Source organism: Ruditapes philippinarum, unplaced genomic scaffold (genome assembly GCF_026571515.1).
Source record: "Ruditapes philippinarum isolate M1 unplaced genomic scaffold, ASM2657151v2 ctg2682_1_1_1_1, whole genome shotgun sequence".
Taxonomy (NCBI): Eukaryota; Metazoa; Mollusca; class Bivalvia; order Venerida; family Veneridae; genus Ruditapes; species Ruditapes philippinarum.
In genome coordinates this window covers 168,130-185,142 of record NW_026862038.1, presented here as the reverse complement: position 1 = coordinate 185,142, position 17,013 = coordinate 168,130, and the positions used below count along the sequence as shown (strand labels likewise).

Below are 17,013 nucleotides of genomic sequence, written 5' to 3'. Positions count from 1 at the left end.
AAATATATTAACTGTATTTATAGTCTGATTTTATTGACCTGTCAATTATGAATACATTATAGCACTCATTTAAATATTCGATCCCACTTCGGGTTTGTTCGTTTATTTTACGAGAATTAATATGGAGTGTATCACTTACGTTTGGAAAACTATCGCTAGATTAATGTAGGTTCTTGTAACATCCGCAATATCACAGTCGGTTAAGTGATTACCTTAAGTATGAGGGGTCCGAGGTTCGATCCCCTTTTTTGACATTCTTTTTAGACTTATTCTTTCTTTATTTTTAAGTATATCTTAATGAAAATGGTCAAGCGTTTGCAATTTGTCTACACGGATATGAACCAACTAAGAAACACTGGATTGTTACATTTTATATTGTATTTATTGATTTTATTCGGAATGAATTTTCAGTATTAATTCTTAAACATTGTTATATACAAATGTATAGTATTTATAAAAGGTGCAAAACATATTAAAACCGGAACAACCATAACTTAAAAACATGTTTAAAATAGTCATGAATAAAAAAAAATACTGGACATACTCTGTCCGATCCTACAACACGTTAAACATTCAGATAAAATATACCCGTGGTTTACCCTATTGCACTATAACGGTCAGTGTAACTAATTCAAAATAACAAGATGAATTTAATCACATCTTACTGCGCACATCTCACGGAATTTACCGAACATTTATCGAATATTTATATATTCTGTGCATTGACCGTGTAATCAGTATGGAATTGACAGGTTAATAAAATCAAACAATAATTTATTTGACCCCTGATCCTATACCGTTATATCTCTCTCTATATTTCTATTATTCTTCTCTGTCATTGTTACTAACCTGTCACCCGTAAACTTGATATGCTATGTTCGGGTATGTTGTGTGATGCTCCATTGCACTTCATATCTGACCATTACATATTATAGTTGTGTTATATTGTTATATTGTGTTTATATATTGTTTAATAAATATCTTGGATATTTCAGATTTGCATTTGTTGTGTCTGTCTATTACCCTACCTGTAATACAAATAACTGCCGACTGGGCTACGTCGACACCGTCGCGTGACCTTCGGTAGGAATCGTGTGTGGATCGGATGCGATCGCGTGACCTTCTGTAGGATTCGTACTTGCTTCGGCTGTTGAGGGGCAGTCGACCAATTTCGGGGCTATCTTCGCGCGAAATTTCAAATTTCATATTCGTGTGCCCATCTGAAGTCGATTTCGGGACAGTGTGACGCCTGCATTAAGGATCGCAAATATAACATCTCTGATTGAAACACACAGTCCCTAATATAAAGAACGCCCAAAACGGCAAAGTTGAAAAAGAAATCACTACAGCATTCCTCAAGCGTTCTTGTGTCATTCTTGTTGATGTAGTTATTTTTGTTTTATTGTACTGTTTTTCTTTTCATGTATACACATTCATGTCGAATCATTAAAATGTAAAAACAAATTTATATTTGAAATGTGTATGACTTAATAAATAAATAATACTGAAAATGAACACATGCCTTTTGTCACTTGAAATATTATATTGTGAAAATAATTTTATTATTGTAGTACAATCACGCATATCAATGAATATAATCATGTTATAAGTTATTCCTACCGGTATCTTATTTGTATATCATTTGTTTGTATTTTGAATAGAGGCGAGATAAAGACATTAAAGTATAGGGAAGTTTCTTGTTTCTAATGAAGATAATTATAAGGCTTTTTTTTTTTGGTGAATGATGTAAAACAATATTGCATGACAGTTTCATGTTTATACAATCTTTATATGATAATAAACGTCAGCTGTCCGTTCACCTATAGCCCGTTAACTATATATTCATTAATAAATAACGAAGTCAGGTATTTTGTCCCGTCTGTGCATACTTCGTTACTAAGGTTATAAATTTCATCGCCGAAACCGACACACATGGTACAGTAACTGGGCATTTCATGTCGGAACATTTTCTTTTAAAAGATACCATATGGCTTAATATAAATTTTGTAAAAAGAAAATCGTTTGGAAAATATTGTGATTTTACGCAAAAAATACATTGGAATAAATAAGTTAATGTAGCCGACAATGGAGTGTTGAAATCATCGCGTATCACCATGGTTAATTCAGATGCTTGGTTGAAGATTGAGGCACCACCCACTTGACAAGGTCTGGAAAAGGTAACGTTTAACATATTCTCAAGACTTTTACAAACTTTACACCCTTTTACAGCAATTCAAAGATGTAACATAATGTTAAGCCTACCTACACCGGACTATGTTGTGGACAAACTACTACAAACTATGAAGTGAAAAAAGATGATCTCGTAAGACTGGAAAAATAAAGCAATACTCGTACAATTGTAATTCTTCTTACACTCGGCCACAACAGAGGGCAGCACTGTTTTGATATATTACCGCCTATAGTTTTATTTTATTTTATGCGAGGTTTTATAAGATAAAAATATGCAGAAATTCAAAGTAATCATTGTTCAACATTTCATTTATAATGATAATTTATTGAAAATATGTATTTGGCTATTTATTAAACACTTTCTCTGTCCGTTGAATAATCGTTAAATCAGTGTCATGTGACAGGGCCTAGTGGAACGAAATGTAAGATTGTCAGCGAGTTGACAAAATCTACATGTATATCAATTTGGATTCAAATCATCGAATAAGTTCCAATATCACAAAATACATAAAGGCATCCCCTATTTCTAAAAATATATCGAAATAATTATATGACATTGTCATTACATTTCGAAACAAGAAAAGAAAGTTAAAAAAAGTCAACATCGTTATTCAGTTCCGATCACATAATTAATAAAACGAATTAAATTAAATTAAACTACTTATTTCCAGAGATTAAATTGTATTCAATATTAATACCAAAAAAAATTGTTGTTTTAAACATTAGCCGGTGCAAGGGGGTGTAAACGGCAGCTTGCATTTTTCAGAACCTTCCATGAACAGACTGAATCAAACCGAGCCTGAAATTATTTTTTTTCTACTTTAAACGTTCTTTGGACATCCCTTTTCTTTATTTCATGGGTTTAAACCCAAGTATTTAAAATAAAATAGAAATACTGTAAATCAAAATTAAAAAAGAACATAAAATTTTGGCTATATTGAACCTGTTGAACTCTTTTAGTCACCCTGAGGGTATTTAAATTTTTAATATCCCATTCATAGATAATGAATAATTGTATTTTACTTATAAGATCCGTTTGAACCAATCAAATGAGCACAAATAGTTTAGAAATATTTCCAGTTTCACAGAGTAGGCAATTTTCTGCAATAAAACTGTGCATAGCGTTTTCATTGATAAAACGAGTGTCCAATGGTTTCACTGAACGCTGATATCATTTAATTTGAATTTGTAATTCATTGAATGTTCTCTTGCTTGAATACGAAATAAAGTTATTTTAAAAAATGGTCTGTTTATTAAAACATCATCAAAAGAAATAAATGTCATTTCACGGCAGTATAACCCTTGTCAAGTTACAATGGTTCATTTATCATTGTGAAAATGAGACGATTTTCTGAATTAAATAAACATGTGTGAAATAGAATTAATGAAACAAAGATTTTTTGTCAATGATGAGAAATTGCTTAATAAATGAGCAAATGATGAGTTCAGAATCTATATGTTAATATGTGTAATAAAACAAACATTCATATCATTATTTTATGGCTATGCTTAAGTCACGTTCCACCGGGAGACAATGGGCAACAAAATAAATGCAAATCAGAAATGCGGTTTTGAAACAATATGAAATATAATGGTTATAATGGGATCTCGACTATTTATTACAAGTTATAATTATAAAATATAGTTTTATTTGTAGCGGTCACATTGCCATTATCTCTATGCAATTATTTGAGGGTAAGATATGGGAATTCAATTGCAATGTGTCGGAATAGTTCGTATCTGTATTCTTTAAAAAGGTAATTTTTGTTGCTCTTGGTTATTTAAAAAAATTTATTACATGCTTTTCGGTGGTTTATAGAAATATATCAGTGATTCAAAACTGGTAATTTCACTGTTTCAAACAGTGAAATTACCACTTTGATAATTTCACTGTCGTGAAATATACCTTTTGGTGCTCACTCGGTGAAATATATTCCGATCTTACACTGGACTAAACAAATATCCTCTATTTTATCTTACACTCTTAACTAATATCTAATTGCTGCCATACAATTCTATCTGAAAGAGAAAAAAAGAAATTGTAACTTTATGCAAGTACATGTATATCGTACAAAATATTGCAAAATAAATCCAAAGGGCCACATAGAACCGGCTTATGCAACATTTAATCTACAACATTGAAATCAAAATCAATGGCACCCGAAGAAGCAGTGAGATAAAAAAAAGGGTGCCAATTTGACAATAAGGTGGTGATTTAATGAGTGGCTGGAAAATACATATGGTGTAATACGAAAAAATGATGACATGACGTAAATTGTGTTATATGAAAATAGTGATGACATGGTGTAGTGCAAAAAATGATGAAATTGTGTCGTTTGAAAAAAAAATGATAACATTGTGTAATGTAAACAAATGATAACATTGTGTATTGTGAAAAAATAATGACATGGTGCAATGTGAAAAAAATGACATGGTGCAATGCGATAAAAAATGATGACATGGTGTGATGCAGAAAAATAATAAAATGGTGTGATGCAGAAAAATGATGAAATGGTGTAATGTGAAAAAAAATGAAATGGCACATGTAATTGAAAAATAATTATGACATTGGTGTTATTCGAAAAAAAAGATGAATAGGGAATGTGAAAAAATGATGCCTAGTTGTAATATGAAATTTGTTCAAAACGGCTTATAATAAGTTTATATATATATATATGATCAGTACATGTGCTGGGATTGACAAATATGTATTTCATTTGGATTTTAAAGACGTTTTGAGCTCCACACCCCAAGTGTCTGTGGTTGGGTTTATTTAATTAAGTATTCATCATTGTTCGCATTTTAGTTTGCTTATAATCATATATAGTCGGAAAGAAATGCTATTTTATACATTCTCACATGTCAGGGCAGTTGTACTGTTAAAGCGATAGGTAAAGTCATCGAAGATGACCTTGCAAATGAAACGTGAGTAATGTCACAAAATAGTTTGGTGACGTCATAAGGTCACGTCTCGGTTCACTTTGGATATTAACCAGACGTTGCACCGTACATTGCGAATAATGATGAACAACAAAATACACGTCACAAAGTTCATCAAGCTATTATTGTTGTTTTTTATCTTTTATCATTATTTACACAAAACAACAATAACTACAATTTGTTCGCTGACCTAATGATTGCATGGTCTAAAACTGTACGAATGTGGTTTCCGTAAGGTCAGATCGAGGCTAGATTTATTGCAGAATACGAAATAATATATAATGTTAAGTAAAATAACTTCTCACTACAATATTTAATGATGCTTTATTGGCAAATAATATGTTTTAATTAAATGCTGGATTTATTACAGATTTCAATACATTTAGTCCCGTGTGTTATTACACGTGTGGTTATATCAATTAGCTTCCTTTTAATAGTTAATTAATTAATTAATTAATTAATTAATTAATTAATTAATTAATTGATTAATTGATTGATTGATTGATCGATCGATCGATCGATCGGTTGATCGATCGATTGATTGATTGATTGATTGATTGAAGTTTTTCGAATTCAGTTGCTAGCTTGCTGTTGATCAACACCAAGCTCCCTAAAGGCTTTCATAAAACATATGAGCCGCGTCATGACAAAACCAACGGGTCTGCGACCAGCATGGATCCAGACCAGCCTGCGCATCCGCGCAGTCTGATCAGGATCCATGCTGTTCGCTATCAGTTTCTCTACTTGTAATAGGGTTTGTAAGCGAACAGCAAGGATCCTGAGCAAGGATCCTGATCAGACTGCGCGGATGCGCAGGCTGGTCTGGATCCATGCTGGTCGCAAACCCATTATATTGGTTTTGTCGTGACGCGGCTCATATTATGGTACAATTTGATCTGCAGTGGAAGCAAACAAATATATCAATGAAGAAACTTTTAGGAGTCAAAAGCCATCTCAAATTAAACTTGTAAATGTGCAGGTCAGCAACTATAACTAACAAAGGTGAATTTAATTATACAAATATATATCGGGCTGTAACTCAACATATTTGCTAATACAATTTGCATTTAATAAAAAAACAGCTTTTCAGAAAGAAATTTTATTTGAAATATTATATAATTTTAGGAACAAATTGTGCAACTATACTAAAAATGCTTAAAACACAAACGGTATGAAGAGAAAAAAGACACCACATGTATTTGGATTACCATAATAACTCCGAGGCTTGTTTCAAATACGGTTAAATTACTTAGTAACCAATGCCATTAAAGCATAAAAGAAAACAAAGATTAGAACAATGAATACCAAAAGATTTCCAGAAAATAAAATCTTAAATCCACTTTAACTAGTACTACACAAACTGTAATTAAAACAAATAAATTAACAAATAAATTAATTGTTGTCTTTCATCTCGAGAGAGAATCCCTATTTTGGAGTTTATATTGTCACACAAGCAGCACCAGTGCTGCGATGTGAGTGTAAACGCTCGTCCTATATTTTATCACATAGGTGGGCATATGCTATTTTTACTAATTCTAATAATCTTTTAAGTTATTTCAAAATTGTTTTTGAGCAAATAAATGTCAAATTAAATAAATCAAATCACAATGTGCAAATTCCAACTAAAGCTGCAGTCTTTTCGCTCACCCTCTTTTTTATTATATAGATATGTACGTTTATGTTTTTGTGTTGCAATGCAATTTAGAGAATTTCGTGTCCAAAGGATGAATTTACGAAGGGATAAACAGCGACAAATTCAGACCAAAACTATAATAACATTTTTTAATATGGACAATACTCGTTTAAGTGATAAAATATGATACTTTGATCCAGTTGCTTTCATATAACAAGTGTTATAATTGTAAATTAAAGTCTACAATAAGACAAAATACACATTGTAATTCAATATCGGACAAGAGAAAAATATTCTACTATAGAACATGACCTACAAAAGGACAAAAGTAAATTGTACAATAGGGCAAAAAATTACATTCTACAATAGGACAAAAAATAAGTTCTACTTTAGGACAATATAAAATAGAGAAAATAAGAGTCCCTAAAGAAAGCCCAACACGGCAAAATTGAAAATGTTGCAGGCTCGTTTTGATTGAGCCTGTTCATTGACGGTACTGTCAAGTGCAAACTACCGTCCACACCCCCTAGCACCGGCTTAAGCAGAATTCAACATTTAAAATGAATTGGTACAATTTTGAATTTTGAAACATCCACAGATGTGTAAGACTTCTTTAGGACAAAAATAAATTATACAATAGATTGCAAATAAACTCTACAGTAGATCAAAAATGAATTGAACGGTTTGACAAGATAAACATCCTTCTTCAGAGCAAAATTAAATTATAATTATGTAAGCATTCCTGAATTCGATAAAATGAACATTTTTTAAGGACAAAGTTAACATTTGTACAGGACAAAGGGAACGTTTCAAAATTAACATTTTACTATAAAACAAAATATATATGCTGTTGTTGGAAAAGAAAAGCATTTTATTGTAGTGCAAAATGCAGAGAGCGCTACACGAATAATACATGGAATTCGTTAGTAAGACTTAAGATACTTTGTTGACTATGACAATTTCTTATCTACGAGGGGTGATCCAAAAATTCGTGGACACGCTGCATAAAACAAAAAGTAATAAAGCAAATCACATAAAATTCTAGTATCTTATTAAGTGAGCATATATCGACAAATTCTCAAAATATTGTAAAGATTGTACAAGAATTAACGATTCTGCACCAGTCTATGTACATAGACACGACAAAACGCGGCGCAGCTCACGACGTCACAAACGACGTTATGCTATCATAGGAAGTAATCTATGTTACCGTTTTCCCTTATAACTTTTCAAAGTATTCTCCTTTAACCCGCACACGTTTTTCATGGCGGCGGACCCAGTCGCATACCATTCCTGGCTGAATGATGACAGTATGCATTGGGTGGCTCCTCTCAACTCGTCCATATTGTCAAAACGTTTCCCTCTCAACTCTTTCTTTAACCTGGGAAACAAGGCGAGGTCACACGGGGAAGATCAGGCGAATACGGTAAATGACTGAGGACTTTTACATGTGTTTAAATGAGATGAAAACGTTTACATCACAGAGAAAAAGTAAGCTGCGCCGCGATTTTGATACTTAATGTTTTTATGTTGTCATATATAGATAAAAATGCAATTGGTGTTTTAAAATTTGGTCAATTTATTAAAAAAGCATTGATTAATAATATCCAAAGAGTTCACCTCGGTAGGAAGTCACGTTATGGAGATACACACATTGTCCACGAATTTTTGGATCACCCCTCGTATAGTATTGTTTTAAAACAACTGAAGAAAAGTTGAGTGTTAGAAAAGTTATAAATCACTCAAAATATGGTGAAATAGTGATTAAAATACATCTTTGATTGATGTATGCAGATAGTCAACGTAGCAGGTGATACTTATATGAGCCGCGTCACGACAAAACCAACATAATGGGTTTGCGACCAGCATGGATCCAGACCAGCCTGCGCATCGGATCCATGCTGTTCGCTATCAGTTTCGCTACTTGTAATAGAGTTTGAAAGCGAACAGCATGGATCCTGATCAGACTGCGCAGATGCGCATGCTGGTCTGGATCCATGCTGGTCGCAAACGCATTACGTTGGTTTTGTCGTGACGCGGCTCATATCTGAGTTATTTACATGTACGATCAGAACGTGATTAGTGTTCGAACGTTCACGTCTGCTAATTTAACGATCAAGTAATAAATTACAATCATTGTCAACGTACTTTTTTTACTGATGAATCTGTTTTGACAAGACAGTTTTATGATGAAATATGAAATGAATTATTATCTTAAATATTGGTCCTTACCACAGCTGAATAAATATATCAATTATAAATGCTTTATTAAACATACATTAGTAGATATAATAGTATTATAGTTCTTAGTATTAAGACGCTGCGTTTTTTTAAGGCTGCTTTTTGCTGACCTTTGCCTTCATTATTGTCCATTATTCGGAACACCTAATCGATTACCAATAATCATTAACCCTTATCCGTTTGAGGAAATGACCGAAATACAATGTATTGCGATTGTGAGAAACAAAGATGATATCTAGATAAATTATGTGTGCAGATTTTAAAAGCGGGTATCAAAAGAAAACGTGACATGCATTTGAAAAAGCTTTATTTTTTCACGATGAATTAAAAACAATACGTTCAATAACAAAGACAAAAATAATAAATATTGAACGATGTAAACATCTAAAATATTCTTTGATATTATATGACGCCTGTTACATGAAATAATTAGATGCATTAACACAGCCAAACTTTCATATCAACATTGTTTTATATGTTTTTCCGTCATCTATTATTAAATGGCAAGTTCAATTTCTAAGTGTAGTTGCTATTTTGAAAATTATCAAACAGAGATAACTTTAAGTCCAGCAAAAATACAACAAATTGAAATGATGACATACAATATATTTCAGAGCAATTTTAAAAAAATGTTTATACTGGTTTTGATTAGTTATCGTTAAATGACGCAAAGCATAACAGCCTTTGAACGAGACATATCCCAGCACCGTCTCAATTGTTTTACCAAGATAAGTAGTCAAACTTTTGACGGAAAAAACTATATCTTAAGAACAATTGTATTTGATTATGTCATGTTACACTCATAACAAAAACCAGAAACCCTAGAAAACAACGAACTTTGGAAATTTTGAGGAATGTCTAACACTGTCAAAAAAATGAAAATGTTGCAGGCCCATGGCTCTGATCCGGTATGAGTGAGCCTGTTAATCGATATCAACTAATACTATAGTGCCTACGCTCCCTAGCACCGGCTGAATGATAATTCAATATCTAAATTACAGAAAATCGTGCTACTGAAAATTTATACACACAAATAAATACATTATGTCTATATATGTTATTTGAATCTAAAATAGGAAATTTTTGTTAAATAAAAATTGGCTTTTGGCGCAAGAAGAATGGAAATATAAATATTCCATAAATAAGGTGAAACAAAATAGAAACAAAATAAAACAAAAGAAGATCAAAAATCCTAAACCCCGAGTAGAAATAAATTGCGTTATTTGATGTTTGAATGCATGTATAATATTACAATAATATTTATATTTTTAGATGCGAAAATATCAAACATGCCTGGTGATATTACTTAGTATTGTTCTGCAAGCGTCTACCATGATACAGAAGGTTGATATGCCTAGAGGCTTGCAAGGTTACTTCAATGGAGCGAAACTTCAACATAATGTGTCAGATGTAACAGGTTCGTACTAGATTTTTAGTTTCATTTAAACAAGCTGTATTATGAAACAAGATCATTCTATTTCCATTCAGTTAGTACTGGTATTATGGTAGGAAATATGGGCATTGCGTACAAGAAACCCGCATGCACGTTATCACCGACAGAAACCTTAACCAATAGGTCATTGTTTTCTATATGATGATGATGATGATGATGATGATGATGAAATAATAATAATAATAATAATATTTAATGTTCATTAAACTGTAGTATGAAATAAAGCCCATGAAATCGTCAGTTCGTTATATTCTCAACGATATAAGAATATTACGTGTCTTAAAATATAAAGGCAAAATGAGAATTTAAGCACGTTCGTTGACAGATGTGATATAAATAGGCGCGCCGTTCACGCCCCCTAGCACCAGCTTCAACATGATTTATTTTCTTTACAATATATGACTCGTTATATATTATCAGTATTTCTTACTTTTTTCATTTTTGTTTTATATCTTTCAATTAACAAATAAGACACGTAAGAATGTAAATTTCATATTTTATTACTATAACCTACTTCCGTGATTCACATGCAATGTACTTTTGTCGTCTGCATCATTTTCTTAGTGTTGTTGTCGCTCGGAGTTTTTGTGTGTGTGTATGTGTTTGTTTTTTTTTTAAATTCTTTAAAAAAATGAAATATTTCGAAAGTACATGCCTGAAAAAAACTTGACGCCATTACAAAAGTGCATGCTTATACTAATGAAAGCATTATTGCATCCACTGTGTATGCAAATGATCATGAAACTCCATATGCACAAAGTACACCAAGTTCACTTTATTTAAACATTTGTAAATATCAAAAGAGTTTGTATTTGAATATTGAATCCGTAACATATTTTGAATACATTTTGTAATTCTGAACGTTGATGTAACATCATCTTAATCATCAAGGAATTAATTAATCCAATAATTACATTTTGCCAACTCTAAGACAACTATAACGATTACATTTTGGACATCTCTTTTTGACATCTCTAACAATTACATTTTTGACAATTATAACAATTACATTTTTATATCTCTAACAATTATATTTTTGGCAAAGTTTTGCACATTCTGAATTACTGACAAATTATCTAAAACCTGCTTCCATTATTTCTAGGGGAACAGATTTTCTGGGAATGCATGCAAAGAGTCATGTGGCAAATGGCAGACCAAATTGGCCACAATGTCACGAGGGAAACACGTGATTATTTGGATCGTCTGCTGCAAATCGCGGTCGATTCAATTGACACACAGTTCCCGCGAATTAGGAAAGAATACCGTATGATGTCGGATGCTGAAAGAGATAGATTTCATAAAGCTATACTTGCTTTAAAAGAAGATACGGTAAAAGACAAATTGTGATTTTTCTTTTCTTTTCTTTTTTTTAAGTCAAAATCAAAATGACCATCTAAATATTTCACGGTGTAATTCTATTTCACATTCTTTAAAATGGATGCAGACATGGATGTAGACAGTTATTATATAATCCGAACATTCATTGGCTATCAAAAAGTATGGCAAAATATTTCGCAAAGGATTTCTGAAAGCAATGACAGAATATTGACATCTAACATGATGTCCCGAATCTCTAAAAACACTAGAGGCATGACCTAACGGTTTATTCATTCTATTTTATTTATTTCTTCAAAATTCTCTTCGTGGTTAAAGTATTTTTATTCAATGTATCAATTTTAGTTACAACGCAAAATAAAGAAAAAGATTCTTATGCATTTTAATGGCGTAACTATAATTGTATTACAGACACTGAAGCCTAATGTTTACACAGCGATAGCCGAACTGCATGCCGGGGAGGTCATACCAATGGCGCATTTTGGAGCAGGATTTCCAGGCTGGCATCGTGTTTTCCTTCTAATGTAAGAACATAAATCTACCGGTTTTAGTTTGATTTTAATTCATTTTTAAAACAATTTTGAATATCTCTGTACATTTCAACAATCTATTTTGCAAAACAACAGACGAGGGCATTTGAACTTTTATGTTTTCCAAAAAAGTATAACAATACAATATATGCATGTACAGTATTTGTAAGTATCCGAAAAGCTGATATTCCGGTCAAGGGAGCTTCTGAGTTTGTTATATGTCAAACCAATCAATTGATAAAAAAAACCAGTACACTGTAATTACTTTTTCTGCATGGCATAATAATATACCATCTGCCTCCCTTTACTTTGGTGTGATCAAAAATATACAATTTAGCTTTAAACACTTATCTTTGTGCCTATTTCAATTTTTGAAAAATAAAATCTTCCACTTCAAAAGTATTGAAGTCTTAATTTTTGTTCCAGTTTTGAGACAGCTCTTAGAATGAAAGACCCTTCGGTATCTATTCCATACTGGGCGTCCAATCTAGACAATGAAATGGACGATCCAACAATGTCAGTGGTTTGGTCGGACAAATTCTTTGGCAACGGAGATGGTTTTGTTACTATTGGCCCGTATGCTGATTTTAAGGTATACAGTTCTGGTTCAATACTTACGCGGAATATAGGCTCATCCGGGACGCTAATGACTAATGAAGGTATACATGGAATATTGTCTCAGAATCATACGAGAGACATTGTAAGCCCAACGGCTCCACAGAGTCACAATCTAGAGCTGCAGCATAACACGGTGCACGTGTGGATGGGGGGTAATATGGATGACCTCAGTACGAGCGCCGAGGACCCCGTGTTCTTCTTGCATCATTCTTTCATTGACTATCTTTGGGAGGAGTTTCGAACGAGACAAAAAATGTTAGGGATTGATCCGGAAATGGATTATCCTATGGAAAATTGGGGAGGCGACGCGCATGCGCCGGAATCTATAATTGGATTTGGTGATTTAAGAAATGTTGATGCTCTGAGTAATGTATTAGCAAACATGGTTAAATATGATCCATCACCGGTATGTACACGTTCTCATCCAACTTGTATATCTAAATATCTCAGATGTGATACTTCGAAATCACATCCAATTTGTGTCAGTTTGTCACGTGAAGAAATTAATGGAAACAAAGCTCGTGATAACGAAATATGTGTTGAAGCACAACTCACACGAGCTGTACAAAATACTTTTGCAATAAATCAGTACTGTGATATGAGGAAGTGGTCATATATCCCTGTGAAAATCGTGCTACAACGACCACCTGAATTCACAAATTATAAAGCATATCCTGTATACAACAATAGACCTGTAACAACATCTGATGTGTTCTCGACAATTTCCATTAATAAAACAATTAGTGAAAGACTTGCAGCATATCCTAACTGTAGACGCACGAGCTCCGTGGCTCGTAAAATATATGTTGAATCATATGGTTTAAATTATTATGGTAAATATAAAGACTTTACCATTCTTGATCAGAGGCATGCCCTGTCTTCATCTGTTACTTATCTTGGTGTTAAAAGTCCAGATTCAAACTTCACAGATGTGATTGTGTATGCTTTTGATTATTGCGGGAGAACTTGTAGACCATTCTGTCTTGATAGGTCTGTTAACCCGCCAAAATCTTCACCATGTGCCGGTGTTATACGAATTACTCCTGATAAGCCTAAAATGTATGGTGATAATTATGCTGAGGCTGTGAACGGCGTGTGGAGTGCTGAGCACCCAGATGATTTACCAAGCGAAGCACAGAACCCCTATTTTATAACTTTTTATTGCGACTATTCTGGCGTCTGGCCGTGGGATGAAGCTTTCCAAAGAGAGAATGCTCGTGGGAGAAAAAATAGTCCCAAACAAACTTTAAAATCTGAACCTGTGTTACGTGAAAGTAGTTCCGTTAAAGACGTTGTTAAAAAGCCAATGCCAGTTGTTCGGAAAATAAACCCTACATTACGCGCAGGTGCGAAGAAAATTAGAGAAAGAATAATTAGTAAATCACCTAGAAGGATTACAATAATAAAAGCTAGGCCGAAAAGGCCAAAACTCGCGCCAACTACACCTAGACCTTCCACGAAACATATACCTGTACCTAGTGTTATGGTTATAGATTTGTCGTCTGCTACTAGAAAACCACCAGGAACTCAGAAACAAACACAATTTCATAAATTATATGGCAAAACACGTGCGATATATCCAAAAAGAGTGCATTTGCCTGAGAAAAGACTTTTTACTCAAAGAGACATCCATCTTGAATTCCAGAGACAACAAGGAACATCCAATGGCAGATTTCCTATAAGAGGTATGTCCAAAATCATGTTGAGATTATATACATGTATTATAAAGATTGTTGACCGGTTACATGGTCCATTGCAAGTAACCTGGGTTGTATAGACTACAAACGTTTATACACTGTTATATAACTTGTCAAAATTCTTTATAACGAATTTATAATACTGTATGGTTTTCTGAGATTAAATATTTCAAACATCGCAGAGCAACAAGTGAACATCCAATGTATGCGATTTCCTTATAATAGTATGTCCAAAATCATGTTGAGATTATCACTACATGTAAATATAAAGATTGTTAACCGGTTTCACAATGGTGCATGCATAGCTGACGTCTGGCATTGTAAGACCCTAAGCAACAAACGTTTATGACACTGTTAATAATAACTTAGTCAACAATATTACATATATTACCAAGCGAATATAATAACTGTAATCAGTTTACTGACATTATAAATTTATTTCAGAATTAATGCGCAAGACCGTGCAATAATTCATATGAAAACTTTATACTAGTAAACGTCACGGTTATCCAATGAAAATGTTCGTTTCAACAAGCGTGAAATAGCTTGACGTAGCATGTAAAATTAGAAAAACTGGTTTTTGAAATTAAAAAAAAACAGCAACAACATACAATTTACCAGGATTTGTAAACATCCGACAGTTTTGATGTTGATTTTAATGCAAAGTTGTTTTTATTCATATGAAAATGTTTTACTGCGGTAACGTATCTAAATATCGTATGCAAATTCGTTTTATTTCATTTCATTTGAGCAATTATATCTATACAATTAAATGATATTAAACAGCCCTGTTTGGAAAGGATGTAACATAAATTACAATTTATGCTGAGTATTGCATCACCAGCTGTGGGGAAATGATATTGTGCATGTACAATAAATTAGCCTTTAGAGCTTTTCCTGACATCTACTCCACCCACTTCAATTGACATATGCATTCTATGTAACCCCCTGGTTGTAAATAAGTAATTGATATTAATTAGGGTTGCTATGTAACATTTGTTGCATATATTAATATGTTAAATGTAATTGTTTAACGCTGTCTCACACAGTTTACAACTTAATAATAGTAAGATCTGACTTTTGTGACTTGTAATTTCCTAAACAAATTAAGGCTTTTTTAAAACAATCTCTTTCATTGACTATATATGTACAGTTTATGAGTCACCATTCCCTTCTTTGTTGTTTTAATTGAAATACACTGAAATATGTGATGAGATAATTTGTTTGTGCTGTTATCTTTGAGATTGAGCTAATGAAGCAAAGTTTTTTTTTTCATTGGAATAATTTCTTTTTAAATGATAAATTAATATTTTATTTATTAGTGAGCTGATTGCTAAAACTTTTTTAGATAATTATTGCAAGTGGCGTGCCAAATATATCCCATAGACTAGAACATATTCATATCTGAAAGTTCAAATGTAATCAAAAGAATAATTTCATCATCGTCATCATCATCGTCATAATCATCGTCATAATTATTATTATTATTATTATTATTATTATTATTATTATATTTTTCCACACTACCATGATGATGATGATGATAATCATCATCATTATTATCATCATTATCATCTCACCATTATCATTTTTGTCGTCATCATCATCATCATTATCATCTTCATCATCATCACTATCATCATCCAAAGTGCATTATTTATATCGTTATTATTTCAGCTGTTAGCCATTTCATTTTAATTTAATCATTTCATTTGTATTGTATCAATCAAAGTACTAGAATAACGTGATGGCTGACTGTGTACATGTATTTTATATTCTATATTTTCAGATCAGTGCCGGTTAAATCCTAGTTGTTTCCTGTCTGTACCGTGTTCACCTTGCCAGCATAAAACCCGGAAACAGTGTAGATCTCCAAGTCGCCTTGTTGCTATTTGTGTCAACGGCATATATATGCTCGAACCTATTTACTTCAACTTCATGGGATAGGCTCTTTCAGATCGTCCTGCTGGCGTATAAACTTATTTAAAATATTGATTTTGTTATTATGAACTCACCGAAATTTCAATATCCTGATACTTTGAATTTCAAATTGGTGGAAAAAAGAAAGAAAATTACTAATCAAAATAATAATGGTAAAGATTTTGTCTGTTATATTGAGCAATATTTTTATTGGTGTTCCTGCTTTTGATATTTTGTCGTTATTTAAATAAAAATAGAATTGCTGCGTTATTTTTCTTACAAGTTGTGTTAACATTGATTAGAACATGTGAAAAGATTCGTGATATATGAATAGTGATAACTAATATCCAATCGGGATTTGGGGGGTCATGAACCCGACCCCTGTCTCCTCCTCCTGCATGTGCAACCCCTCTGGGATTTAGATATCAACAATTACTAACGGCGTTGGGGTAGTAA

General features: G+C 32.6%; 1 protein-coding gene across 2 annotated transcripts; it reads left to right on the top strand.

Moving 5' to 3' along the window:
- Window positions 1–1,659: 1,659 nt before the first annotated feature.
- Window positions 1,660–16,941, top strand: LOC132717745 (uncharacterized). 2 transcript variants are annotated; one of them, XM_060701306.1, is made up of 6 exons: window positions 1,660–2,177; window positions 10,277–10,421; window positions 11,560–11,786; window positions 12,204–12,316; window positions 12,749–14,625; window positions 16,427–16,941. In XM_060701306.1, exons 2-6 carry the CDS (start codon window positions 10,277–10,279, stop codon window positions 16,582–16,584), a joined length of 2,520 nt encoding a protein of 839 aa, XP_060557289.1. In that variant the 5' UTR covers window positions 1,660–2,177; the 3' UTR covers window positions 16,585–16,941. The 2 variants fall into 2 exon arrangements, with proteins under 2 accessions (XP_060557289.1, XP_060557288.1); XM_060701305.1 differs by lacking the exon at window positions 1,660–2,177 and adding an exon at window positions 3,572–3,947.
- The last annotated feature ends 72 nt before the right edge of the window (window positions 16,942–17,013 follow it).